The 13,241-nt window shown below is 38.9% G+C and overlaps 1 protein-coding gene across 13 annotated transcripts in view; it reads right to left on the bottom strand.

Annotated features, from left to right (window-relative positions):
- Positions 1-475: 475 nt before the first annotated feature.
- The window catches only part of unc13bb (unc-13 homolog Bb (C. elegans)), a 64,761-nt gene continuing 51,995 nt past the window's right edge, over positions 476-13,241 (bottom strand). For 3 of the 13 annotated variants that reach the window (XM_014002486.1, XM_014002487.1, XM_014002489.1), the window contains 20 exons: positions 13,055-13,140; positions 12,810-12,936; positions 12,623-12,719; positions 12,293-12,436; positions 12,106-12,183; positions 11,835-11,912; positions 11,697-11,717; positions 11,274-11,324; positions 11,127-11,159; positions 8,688-8,714; positions 6,915-7,003; positions 6,682-6,828; positions 6,463-6,586; positions 6,292-6,345; positions 6,096-6,173; positions 5,761-5,908; positions 5,510-5,566; positions 5,192-5,284; positions 4,934-5,093; positions 476-2,699 (listed from right to left, as the gene is read on the bottom strand). In XM_014002486.1, coding sequence (XP_013857940.1) covers positions 2,414-2,699; positions 4,934-5,093; positions 5,192-5,284; positions 5,510-5,566; positions 5,761-5,908; positions 6,096-6,173; positions 6,292-6,345; positions 6,463-6,586; positions 6,682-6,828; positions 6,915-7,003; positions 8,688-8,714; positions 11,127-11,159; positions 11,274-11,324; positions 11,697-11,717; positions 11,835-11,912; positions 12,106-12,183; positions 12,293-12,436; positions 12,623-12,719; positions 12,810-12,936; positions 13,055-13,140 — 1,978 coding nt within the window. In that variant the 3' untranslated portion in view covers positions 476-2,413. Of the gene's footprint in view, positions 2,700-4,933; positions 5,094-5,191; positions 5,285-5,509; positions 5,567-5,760; positions 5,909-6,095; positions 6,174-6,291; positions 6,346-6,462; positions 6,587-6,681; positions 6,829-6,914; positions 7,004-8,687; positions 8,715-9,825; positions 9,886-10,028; positions 10,056-11,126; positions 11,160-11,273; positions 11,325-11,696; positions 11,718-11,834; positions 11,913-12,105; positions 12,184-12,292; positions 12,437-12,622; positions 12,720-12,809; positions 12,937-13,054; positions 13,141-13,241 lie in introns of all 13 variants that reach the window. The other 10 variants (XM_014002496.1, XM_014002497.1, XM_014002495.1 and 7 more) reach the window with 6 other exon arrangements.

The following is a 13,241-nucleotide window of genomic DNA, read 5'->3' as shown; positions in this document are numbered from 1 at the left end:
ATATATGTGTGTGTGTGTGAAAGTGTTTGGATATGTAGGTAAGGGTAGGTTTATGTGTACAGTATATGTATAAATTTATATATGTATATGGATATGGTTTTCAGCAAGGCTAAAGTCATTATAATTACATAGTTATGCATTTTTGTTGCTGTGGTTTTGCTGTCTTTTTGTAGGTGTGGAGCCAAGAAGTCCGGTGTGCTGTCCTGTGTTTTCTCAACATATATTTTACATATCTTCTAATCTCTTTTTCACTCGTTCTCTTTACATTTCCCTTTTTTCTTTCTCCTTTTTCTTCTATTAAAAAATCATAATAATGGAGTGGAGGACATGGCTATAAGGGGAGAAGGGAGGCCATAAAAAAAAAAAACAATGTTTCATTGTGAATAAATATACCATAGGTTTATGAGATTGTAAATTATTGCATTATGTTTTTTAATTTTTTCTGTCAATACTCATAACTAAATGCAAAAAAAGGTGCTTTCAAATTTATTTATTTATTACTGTTTCAGGAGAAAAAAAAAACATATCAAGCTCAAGTTGACAAACCCCAGTAAAGTCAGTCAAAAAATAAAAAACTAAAAACTGAGCACTGATTGGTTTAAAAAAATGTTCAGTCATGTGGGAGAACACATTTTGAATGCAGTGCTATGAAAAAGCAGACACTGTGTTTTTTAAAACATTTTATAGAAAACAAAAATTATTAGTTGGAATGTTTACATGATGGCATTCAGTGTAGTGTCATCACAACGGAACATCAAAAAAAAAAAAAAAATGCAGTTACCATTACAGATATGGTGCACAGAGAGAGAGAGAAAATAAACTATTGCAGTGTTTAAGATTTAAAACTATGCAGTACAAAACACCCAAAGTGAACACTTTTGACTTGGCACAAGGAACATGTGAGTTACAGGCTGTACAGGCAGTAGTCCTAACTTGTGGTTTCTACAGTGCAAATGGCGAAAAAGAGGAGCTTTTTTTGTTACAAGATCATTTATCCCTCATTAGGATGTCTTTTGTGGGTCGCTTCTGGTCCAGGACATATTAGCAGACAAAAAATAAATAAATAAAATAAAAAAATAAAAAAACTCCAGAACTTGGGGAAACATTCCAGTCAAAGAAAGAAAAACAATCTGCAACACATGTAACACTCAACAAGATACACTGCAATAAAACCCAGCCTAGTTAAGTTACTATGTGTCAATATCAAAGAAATTTTTTTAAAAGGGTTTAAAAGTCACAAAAAAATAAAACTACTTCCTTGATGTCATTATGGGCTACATCAACACTAAATATTTTATAGTATTTATAATTATATTTTATTATACCATTTCTACTAGACTTCTTTGTAAATAACTCCACATACTCTGTTTTGTCACTTTATTTTTGTTAGTGTGTACTTCATTTTGTACCAAAACTGCAGCAACTCCTTCACCCAGATCCCTGTGCATAAAACACAACACAGATCAACGAAAACAAAACAGCATATTACAGCCCAGTCTTTAAAAAGCACAGACAAATAATAAATATGAATAAAAAAATATATAAAATAGCAAAAACCTCCAGGTTACACCAGGCCACATGAGTTTAAAAGTCTAAAACAGAGCAAAAGCATAAAATAAAAAAGGAATCCAAAGTCATATATTTGCTTAAGTTTGAATTAAAACATAAACTGATCATTTAAACACAAAGAATAAATATCTGGCGTGTCTCTGCATGGCAAGGCACCAATTTAAAACAATTAATTTAGTAAAAAGCAACAGTTAGGACTACGAGCTATAGTACATCCTCTAAAGTTAAATGTGTATTAGAGAATTGAGTAAAGTTTCTAACTTTGATTACATGACTTGGACTATCCCCCTGCTACAAAAAAATAAAATAAAATAAAAAATAAATAAAAAAAATTAATCCTTTTTGAAACAAGTACATTTTCACATTTCCTCAAACACATCACAGTGGAGCTACAGAAAAGGGCACGCAAAAGACAAATTAGTTTCACAGTTTCCACAGTGTAAGGCTTAAAACACTTGGCCACAAGTAAAGGGAGGGTGGACGTGTGTGTGTGCATGTGTAGAGGGTGTGGGGTGGATAGGGTTATTGCACAAAAAACACTTGGGAGGTATAGGTATATAGAAACCTAAATCCTTTGTTTCCTTGAGGCTATTGTGTGCACACTTTGCCACTCCAGCAGATGAGGATGAAAAATAAAATGGTGGTAAAGTCAGAGTGGTCAGAGCCTGAGTGGTTTCATGTGCTGTACAGTAGCTTCAGTTTGAGGAACACATAGTGAGTGTTTAACCAGTGAGGTTGGCAAAGTGTTGACAGCAGCTAAGACACATCTAAGGTCTAAGAATGAGTCCACATGGCCACTCTTCGAAGAGTCCAAGCTCCTTCTCTGCTCCCCTTTCAGGCGTCCTCATCTGCCCTCCTCCGCTGATCGAGTCTCCGACTTCAGCCTTACAAACTCCTTAGCTACGTCGTCGTTGTAGCGCTGGGAGAGGATTCGCATGGCGGTGACGCCCGTGTCGTCCATGTGTATGCGCTGACCCAAGGGACACCAGCAGGCACAGTTGCCTTTTTCCATGATGTCTCTCAGCTGCACCACAGATAAACCCACCACTCGATCAGCCCGACCAAAGCAGTAGTCTTTGACACTGGCTTGCACCTCGTAACACTCAAAGCCATCCTGGTTACCCAGAACACTGTCATGAAAGAACAGGGTGTGATTTTGGTTATCCAACAGCACACAGGAGGTAAACAACTTGAATGCAAATCTGGTAATAAAAAGTTTTGACGTCACAAAATGCAGGYGGGGGGCAGGAAGTAAATGTAGTCCCATTTCCCTCTGTTGATTCAGCGTCAAATTGTCTAAATTCTGTGTTGTGTATGGTTGTTGTAACCAACAGAGCCCGTGAGGGGACATGGGAGATTTTTTTTCTTTTGCATTCCCACTCAATAGTTTTGYGTTACCTCACAATACCTTTTGCGCTCCCTCGCAAAAGTCTTTTATCACTGTTGTACCTGCTGGTTTATTAACACATTCTCATGTTCACCATTAGTGAGTTAGCCTACTGCTTTAATTCAGCTTCAGAATGAATATATCACAGCCACGYATGGAAGTATGCCATATGCTGATATTTTAACACAGTGCAGCCACGCAACATCAATGTCAGTTTCACAAACTTGTGGCGACACATCCTGTTTTGTAAACCGGACATTTCAAAATAAAAGTCTGATTTAATTCASTTTATATACAAAACAAACTTTTGCGTGGGAACGCAAATTTTTGCGAGTTAATGCAAAAGTTTTTGTGAGGTAACACTAAAGTTTTGCGAGGTAACGCAAAAATATTGCATGGGAACGCAAAAGAAAGAAATCCCACCATGTCCCCTCGCAGGCTCTGTAGTAACCGCTCTAATMGGGAGAAAGATAWAAGTTTTTTTTGTGTTCCAAAAGTAGTGCGTCACAAGGGAGTTCATTTTAAAAAATGTAAGAGAAAAAAAGACAACAAAAGTGGATCAACAATCTATGGCTAAAAACAGGAGGTGCGGAAACACCTTTGCAGCGACCACTTTGCACTTTGCAAGGATGGTATCATTTAAATCATATTTTTTTATTTTTTTGGGGACAGTTACTTAGAAAGACAAGCATTCATATGCCAGGTAAAATAAATTATTTTTACATCCTAGCTTGGTTGTCCCCAGAAAAGGTTTGAGTCATTGTTAGTAATWGTGTTGCTATCCAGTCATCCATTTTATTCCGTTTATCTGGGGTCAAGTCACGGGGGCAGCAGCCTAAGAAGAGAAATCCAGAGAGTCCCTCCAGCGTGTCCTTGGTCTCTCTCTGGATCTCCTCCCAGAGGGACATGCCCGAAACATTTCACCAGGGAGGCGTCCTAACCAGATGCCTGAGCCACCTCAACTGGCTCCTCTAGACGTGGAGGAGCAGCGGCTCTACTCAGAGTCCCTCCTGGATGACTGAGCTTCTCACATCCTGTGGAGGAAACTCTTTTCGGTCACTTGTACCTGCGATCTCGTTCCTTCTCGTTACCATAGGTGAGGGTAAAAATGGGAGCGTTCTGGCTCAGCTCTTGCTTCACCACGACAGACCAGTACAGCGCCCGCATTACTGCAGACGCAGCACCAATCCGCCTGTCGATCTCCTGCTCCATTCTTCCCTCATTCGTGAACAAGACCCTGAGATACTTCAACTCCTCCACTTGGGGCAGGACCTCTTTTCCGACCCAGAGGAGGGACTCTACACTTTTGCTGTTCAAGACCATGGTCTCGGATTTGGAGGAACTGATCCTCATCCCGGTCGCTTCATACTCTGCTGCAAACCGCTCCAGTGAGAGCTGGAGATCACGATCTGATGAAGCCAATAGGACCACATCATCTGCAGAAAGCAGAGATGTGATCCTGAGGTCACCAAAACAGATCCCCTCAACACCTCGGCTGCGCCTAGAAATTCTATCCTTGTCTGTGACAAGCATTGTTTTCATAGGCTAATTACTTAAAACAGCACTCCTCACCTGGGCAGAAACAAGTCGACAGCCATATAAAGTTTTTTTGGATCCTAAATGTCATAAATTTCGAGGCTTTTTGAAAGCTTTCATCTGGCTCGTCGTATAATACGAGGTCTGAAGTACGTTTATGTCAATCGCCTTGACGCCAGGTAAATCCTCCAGATTATATGACAAATCTTTTTTTATTAAGACATAATAGATCATATTCTAAATGTATGAATTTTTTTCGCAATATTTCATCTACGCCAGCCCATTTAGAGCATTAGCGTACACGCTGTGATCCATTTGGCTGTGTTTCGAACCGGAGCAAATCACTTCCTGCCCACCATCTGAATTTCGTGTGTCATCCATGTCAGTGCAAACTGAATTTTTGTTTTTCACAGAATTGGAAAAGCAGGATGTTCTACTTACAAATGGAAGGTTTCATTGTACTTGGGAGACCAGCTGTTGTTTTTCGATTTGGTTTGGAATTTGCGTTTCTTGTCGCTGAGATGAGGCCCGATCATGTTGACTTCCACAAAGGGTCTGAACATGCCAGACGTCTGCCATTTTAAATCACTGGCTTCYACCACTGTAATATCAAATACAAAAATCAAGAATGCTTTTTTTGTAAATGGGAAGCTAACATAGCTTAAAACTTTGCATTTTTTAGAAAAGTCTTAAACGAACCTTTTACTGTGACCTTCCGCTCTCCACTCTTTGGGTGGGTATACAGCTCAATCTGAAGGGACACCTCACCAATCGGCTTATCCACACCAGAGCCTGGTTTTGACACACACCCAGACAACCAGCAGATTTCAATTTGATCCCACACAGACAGAAACAAAGTTCTACTTTATAATAAAAATTATGGGGGGAAGGGGCGGAGGGGGAGAAATGGGGCTAGGATGGACCTACCCACATCAGTTCAGAACACAACTACATCTACAAAAGGAAAGTGAGTGAGAAAGGAAAGGAGGGCTGGGTGAGGATTTCAAGAAGACCTACCCCTGCTGGGCTGTATTTTTTCATTGGGAGTAAACCTAATACCCTTTCCATWGTGCACTGGCACAGAGGCAGCACGGGGGATAAAAAGAAGACAGCAAGAACATGTCATCAAAGCACGCAGGAGACAGATGCAAAACTAAACCAGTCTTTCTTAAAAGTGGCTTGCTGATCAACTAGTGCCATCTCCTGGTCTAGTTTGGGGAAGAAAGAAAGAGTTCACATTTTACTTCTCATGAGAAACCTTAAAATACCTTGTGCATGCTGCGTGGTTACAAAGGTATTTATGAGTGTGTCTGTTGTCTGAGTGTAGAGGGACAGAGCATGACGGAGTGATGAAAGCTCAGGACTCTTTTCTAGGAATGCCTTCTTCAGTCCGTTGCCTCCAGCGTGAAAGTATTGCTACAAAAACACAAACAAAACAAAGAAAACAGAAAGGGTCTCACTATTCCAGTAATTATCTTGAGTTTTATTGACAGTTTGAAAGAATGTAGTCCCAATAATGCTACCATGAAACCCCAAGAGAATTCCTCAAACTCCTTAATAAACTTTTTCTATGGGAAACACAAAACCGACAGGATGAACTCACCTTGATAGTGTCCAATGCCACATCCATGACAGCACACTGCCTGGGAGTCAAACTTTTAGCCTCCCCTGCCATGTGATCCTGAACAATCAAGGAAAACCATTAGCACTTTGTAGCCTTCTAAGCATCAGCGCTTAATACAGATAACACCAATTTGGTTTATTAATATTAAAAAACAAACACGGACAGATTATGATACCTTGAGTTTGGAGAACTGCCCAAGTTCTTTTGCAGCTGACAGAATATTTGTTCCCTAAGAACAAAAGAGGAAGAAGGTTAAAAAAAATCATGGCTCAGTGTGTACTCTCTTGGTTTTTGTTAAAAAAATAGGAGAAAATGATTTTGCAATAAAACCAAAAACAAGACATACAAAAGTGTCRTGGCCCTGCGGCAGGACGATAGTTTTTTCCAGGCTGCTCATTACGATCCTCCACAGCTCTTTCAGCACACGCTTCAATACCGTTTTCTCACACACAGTGGCAAATAAAGTTAGTCTGCAAAAAACAAAACAAAACAAAACAAAAAAAACACATTAATTCAACCAGTTATCAAGACAAATGAACAAAAACAGGTTAACAAACCCACTCACTTTCCATCCAGGAAATCCATGAGYGGCCGGAGCATGTTGTCAGAGTCGGCCTCCACCTGGTTTTTAGTGTTCTCATTCAGCGGCCCTTTGATCTGGTACAACAAGGAYGCCATCTGTCGCATACAGTCATTGATACGGTTCTGGAAACTGGAATGAAAGAAAACGATCAGTGCAGAACAAGCACAAGTGTGGTTACAAAAATATCTTCATTTACGGGCACGTTGTAAATGTACCTGTTCCCAAACGTACTGCTCAGGTCATCCAGCACATTGTTCAGCCTCACCTGCAGGTCGTTCAGTAAGTCGCTGGCCTCCGTGTCCATCTGTAAGAAAAAAAAGTGTTAATAGATAATTTTTATTGCATATACAGCACATTGAACTTTAAAATTGTCAAGAAAAAACACATATGTTAGCATTTTTATTTAAAAGGAGTACTTTGTTTCCTTTCACATCTAAAATGTAATTTCAAAAGTACCATAAAATATTTTTAAACCTATTAAAGTGCCAGTAACATCAAATTTTTGTAATACATATGAATGCATTTTTAGAAAGAGGACATTGATAAAATACTCCAAAAGGAATTTCATGTCGCTGAGATGAACATTTTTTGAGATATTTGCCTGTGAAGTAACAGGAAGTGATGTCAAAGGGGAACGTCTGCATGTGAACAAAGTGTTGCTACAACAGCCAACAACCCAGACTGTAGAGAAGAATCTGGTGGTTCTTTAGATTATTTTGAGTCACTATCAGAGAGATGAAGAAGTGTCAGAGTTCAAATAATATTGTTTCAATAAACAAAGACCAGAGAGTTTTCTTTATAAAAGAGTTCCCCTTTGATGTCACTTCCTGTTTCACTTTGGCTGAACCAAGTCAACCCATTCTCACTCCCATGTCGTCACATATTGACGCTTTTCCAAGGTTCCCTCTACGTCCGATTTTGACGCGCCGGGTACCCCCGTCACGTCAGTTACTGACGAGATGGGGCGAAATTTGTTGTCATATTTTCAGAAAGTGTAGAAAATGCGCAAAAACTACCGTTTCGAAGCCTGAAATTACCTTTGTTCACTTTAGACATCCTGTCCCTGACCCTAGTACCTAAAATTAACCATTTTTAGAAAATGTAGGAAATTCACGTCAACAGGTTCCAAAGCCTGAAATTACCTAATATTCACCATGGACATCCTACCCCTGATCCCAGTACCTAAACTTAACCATTAATCCTGATCCCTCATGTTAACCTCAGACCCCCGACCCAAAGACCCCTGGTGGCGCAACCCGGAAAAGCCGCGGGCGTCAAGGACTGACGCGAGGGGGTCACCTGATGCGTCAAAATAAGACGCAGAGGGAACTTTGGAAAAGCGTCAATATGTGACGAGTTGGGAGTGAGAATGTGTAGGCCAAGTTCAAAAGAAAATATGCCAGTTATGGAACAAAATGGGTTAAATCGTGTGTATTATTCCAACTTTCTTAAACATGAAGATGTTTTCTTTGACTTTTTGCATTTGAAGAATATGCATGTCACAGGCACTTTAAAGCTGCACTCCAACACAAACAGTGAAAGCTATTAATGATAACTAAATTCAGAAAGATAGATAGCACACACTTGTACATTTTAAACATATTTTGCAAAAGATAAATGTTGAAACTTTGCCTTCAAAGCACAAAGGTGTGGGAAATGGTAGGAAAAATTTATGAACCATCTCCACAAACTCAGGCATCTAAACAAGCATGGCCTGGGGAGGAGGGGACTAAGCGTATGGATAAAGTCTTAGTGTGGCTCATTAAGTCAATGATCTAATGGGCTTTTGATTTATGGGCTGACAGGACCACATAGAACCATTAGTGAGGAATAAAAAAAACGAGGTTTCAGCTCTGCACAAAGGGAAGGCTTCAGGTTAGAATAAAGCAGTAAGAAATGGATGGTGCTGCTAGGTATGAAATGTGCTTTACATGTTTTCCTCCTATTTATTTTGCATTAAGATGCATCATCAGTGCACCTACACTCACCTTTTGCTCTTCAAATGCAATTTCTCTCTAAGGCAGCACAAAGAGGTAGAGGGTAACAAGAACACTTTGATTAACTTTCATGTTTGGACTTATATATATATATATATATATATTAACCAGAAACCTGTGATAGTTAGGGACATACACTGCCAGGCCGAAAAAAAAAAAAATAGTTGCCACCTAAGTGCTATGATGTGGGGTTGCTGCAGGTGGCCAGGTCTCTGTTCAGCAACAGTATGTGCTCAAAGAATGAGGTCAGCTGACTACCTGAATATACTGAATGACCAGGTTATTCATCAATGGATTGTTTTCTTCCCTGATGGAACGGACATATTCCAAGATGGCAATGCCAGGATTCATTGGGCTCAAATTATGAAAGAGTGGTTCAGGGAGCATAAGACATCATTTTCACATGGATTGGCTCCACAGAGTCCATTGAGAATCTTTGGGATGTGCTGGAGGAAGTCGGACTCTACCATCATCAATGCAAGATCTTGGTGAAAAATTCATGCAACACTGGATGGAAATAAATCTTGAGACGTTGCAGAAGTTTATCCAAACAATGCCACAGTGAATATGTGCCGTAATCAAAGCTAAAGGTAGTTCAATGAAATATTAGAGTGTGACCTTTTTTTTTCCATTGGCGACTAATATTTTGGCCAGGCAGTGTATTTTTGAGTATTTATAGCTGAGTAAGGGGAGTTTAATTTAGGAATTTAAAAAATTGTCTAAAAAACATTTTATGCTAAAAACATTGAGAGAAATGTAAAACTTTACTGCTTGAAAATCAAATGAAAATTGTAACACTGGAACCCACCTTGTCCTTGTCATTCTAGTGTAACCCAAAATTAACAAAATAAAAAATTTAAAACAATTAAAGAAACACAACTTATGGATGGTTATTGAAGAAAACATAAAAGAGCAGAAGTGAGGAAGATTAGGCAAAGTGCTGTAAAATAGGTAGAAATCCACACAGATGACAGTAAAACCTCAACACGACAAACTCCATCATGTAGGATTTTAAAAGGAAAGGGTATGATTGTGCCAGGAGCAGGCCAAACAGGAAAACTGATGCAAAGGAATGATTTGGACTTTGAAAATGAGTGACGTTAAAAATAAACTTCAAACTGCAACAAACCTCAGCCTCTATTTCCTCCCCTTCCATGCCTACTTCCTCCTCTTCCTCATTCTCTTCAAACTAGGAGTTGCAGTGAAGAGATGAGAACGTTTTCACATCTCATTGCTGCCATCTACATAGTTTTGATTTTTTTTACGTAAAATGTGATGAAGATATATGCAGTCATGTATTGTAAAACATGTTTGCATATAYAGTAAACTTGCCTGCCACTCTAGCGCACTGTTCATGAGCTGGAAAAGAGAAGAAAATAAAACCTGTCTTCACTCTTCATTTGACTTGATACTGCCCAGGTCAAGAAAAATGTACTGACTGGTACACAACTGGCCAAAGCTTGGCAACAAATAATGCTGTAGCTTACTGGTGTGTTACTACACCTAAATACAGCAAAAAGTGATATTTAATTTTTTATACATGAGAAGTTGGTGCTGGACGGCATACCGGTTCATACCGAAAAATGCTTTTTACTTTTCTTATGATATGAATTTTCTGAATACCGGACATACCAGTTTAAATAGCCTGAACACACTCGGAACGTTATGTCATGCCCACCAATGAACTGTTTCATGGGAGACACATTTCTTGCAGCCACGCTATCCTGGCGGCAGGTGGTGATTCCGCTGCTTATATTGATTGACATAAAAAAACCTCCCATTTTCGCMATCGCTGAACATAGTCTTTGGTGACATGCGCAGATACATTTAATGTGTAGCGTTAATGTGTGGAGACATTTATGTGCTTTTATTGTGAAAAGCCTGGGGAAAGTAGTTTTGTACTGGGGTTGAGATGACTGGTGCATGGAGGCCRAGTCGTCCCGTTAAGTGTTGGTACATTTTATTATCAGCTGAGCTGTGATAAAAATAAAAATACCACCACATACTGTGATACTGGTATAATTGTCGAAAATACCATAATATAAAATTTGGGTCATACCACTCAGCACTATGAGAAGGGYTGTCATTTTACAAAAAAACCCCCAAAAAAACAACCATATTTTTCATGGTACTAAACTTACTTAAAATTATTTTAAGGTGTGGACTTTCTCTTTTTGTAGCCATGTTAACTTCACAGCAAAGACATTTTGTCATTTAGAGAAGTTGTGTTGCACTTTTAACAACAAACTGCTTCCTATATTAGCCTCAAACATTGCATAGGCATGCCATTAAAGGTTCAGCAGCAATGCACTTTCTCTACTTTTTAAGTTTCAGTAAATATTARGGAACTGTGGAAGCTAACACAAAAACACTACAGTGTCTGCTTAGAGTATTTCTAACTACTAAACTACTCCTACTGCCAGTACCCACCAAAACCTTTGTTTTCTCATCCTCTGTTGCAACCTGCTTTCCAAACCAGAGGCAAGAAAAGAAATAAGCAATACACTACTTAAACAACAGAAATKTGTACTTTATAAGGACAAATATCTGTCTTTAACAGACCATGATAAAACATACCTCCTCCCTTGTCTCTTCTTCTTCTTCCTCCTCCTCTATGATTTCATTTAGCTTTACTCACAAAGTAAACACACTGGTTGAAACATAAGCTACTGCATCCAACAGCAACAGGCTAAGGGTTAATCAAACACTAAACTAATTTAACTAAAGCTAATGTTGGGATATTATGTTTTATGTAAACTAATAGACTCACAGATAAGCTACTATATATAATAATGTAGTAAAAATGATGTCATGGACCATCTGAATCAGTATTCTCTAGCTTAGAATCAAACAAATGCTATTTATTCATTTCTAATATTACCCAACACAGACCTTAATGCAGCATTCAAAACAAAAATGACTATAAGCGAGCACACTTAAACTAAATCCATAATCCCAACCACCTACTTTAAATAATCTACATAGATCACCAGTACGTACCAGTGCTTCCTCTGTAGCAGTCTGATACAAACACAAACACCTCAATAGTTTCTAAGTTTCTAAACTGAATAGCATTTAGTATGGTTTCCATACATTGTCCTCATTTGACCAGTAACATCCTTTCGTTGCTCCACTCACCTGTTTGGCGCCCATCGACTCAAACATTTTCTCCAGTTGGATTCTCAACTGCTGCACGTTATTCATCAGGACACAGGGCTGCAAGAGAACACAGGAAACAATAACATACATATAAGCACACACAATACATATTTAAATAATTYACCCAATGTAAGACCTTCATTTCTAAATTTACTATAAGACTGACAGCAACATAAACTGGTAGTGAGACCGACTTTTAGATGTCCTTTACTGAATAAAAATTAGATAATAAAGAAAAGTAACAACTTACAATTTTCTCCTTATCAATGTAAGAAGGGAAACTCTTGGTCAGCATGGCACTGTACTGCAGAAGAACTTTGGCAATTGTCTGCAAATGTTAAAAAAGGAAAAGCATTAATATGTAATCTGTTACTTTGAAAGAAACTGATTAGAGCTGCTTTTGTTGTAGGTGTTAAAATTCAGAGATAAACATTTACCTTCGAGAAGCGACGGCTGTACTGAGCCATGACACTRGGGTCAGGGCACTCTAATTTCTTGATGATCTCAAAACTCTGGTTGAGCTGGGTGAAGATGTCCACCACAGAGCAGGAGAACAGAGCGTGCTCAGACGTCTGCTGGAACTGACATGATTGCAAAAACAACATACAGCTGTTAATAAGACTAATGTACTKAGGGAAAAAGCAGCAAGGATTTAGTTCAACTTAAAATGCTATGAAACAACTTCCTCGTGCATGCGCCTGAAAACATGAATTCCACTTGAGAAGCACCTCACAAGCCGAAATAGAAGAGAATTTAAATCGACTTACTCCATCTTTTTTGTCTCTCTCCAGGGCTCCATGCATAAATTCCATTGATACGTCTTCATTTTCATCCAGCCACTGCAAAACAAACTGCACAAACCATCTACAAAGAAAAAAAAATTAAAACAATGACACTGAGTTGAGCAATCGGTGTCTCTATCAAATCAGATCTTTCCAGGCCACATGCACTTACGACGGGTAGTCGGGAATAATGCCCTTAACGTTTGGCAGCTCCTTGACATATTCATTGTAGAGCCACTTGACTTTAAAGTGGAGGTTCATGTAGTCTGTGCTCTTACACATTCGRTGCTTCTCGTGCTCTGGAGGCAAAAATGGAGGCAACTATGAGACTTGYGAGCTTAACTGAACACTTGTGATCTCTTGTCTTACAATCATTACAACGTAATCGTCAAGTCTAAAGTGTGTTTCAGGACTTACCTTCCAAAGCGTACTTCATGTCTTGAGCAAACAACGTCCACATGACTTCAGCTGACAACTTTCCTACATTCAGTTCCTGAGGAAACCTGGATGAGAAGAGGCAAATTACTCCTGCATCGTGATTTAACAATAACTTAGGAAGAGAATCTGGAATAAAAACCTTATGTGTATATTATATATATATATA

This window comes from Austrofundulus limnaeus, unplaced genomic scaffold (assembly GCF_001266775.1).
Source record: "Austrofundulus limnaeus strain Quisiro unplaced genomic scaffold, Austrofundulus_limnaeus-1.0 Scaffold13, whole genome shotgun sequence".
In the NCBI taxonomy this organism is placed as follows: Eukaryota; Metazoa; Chordata; class Actinopteri; order Cyprinodontiformes; family Rivulidae; genus Austrofundulus; species Austrofundulus limnaeus.
Note: the sequence above shows the minus strand (reverse complement) of the source record. Positions and strands in the feature narration are given on the sequence as shown.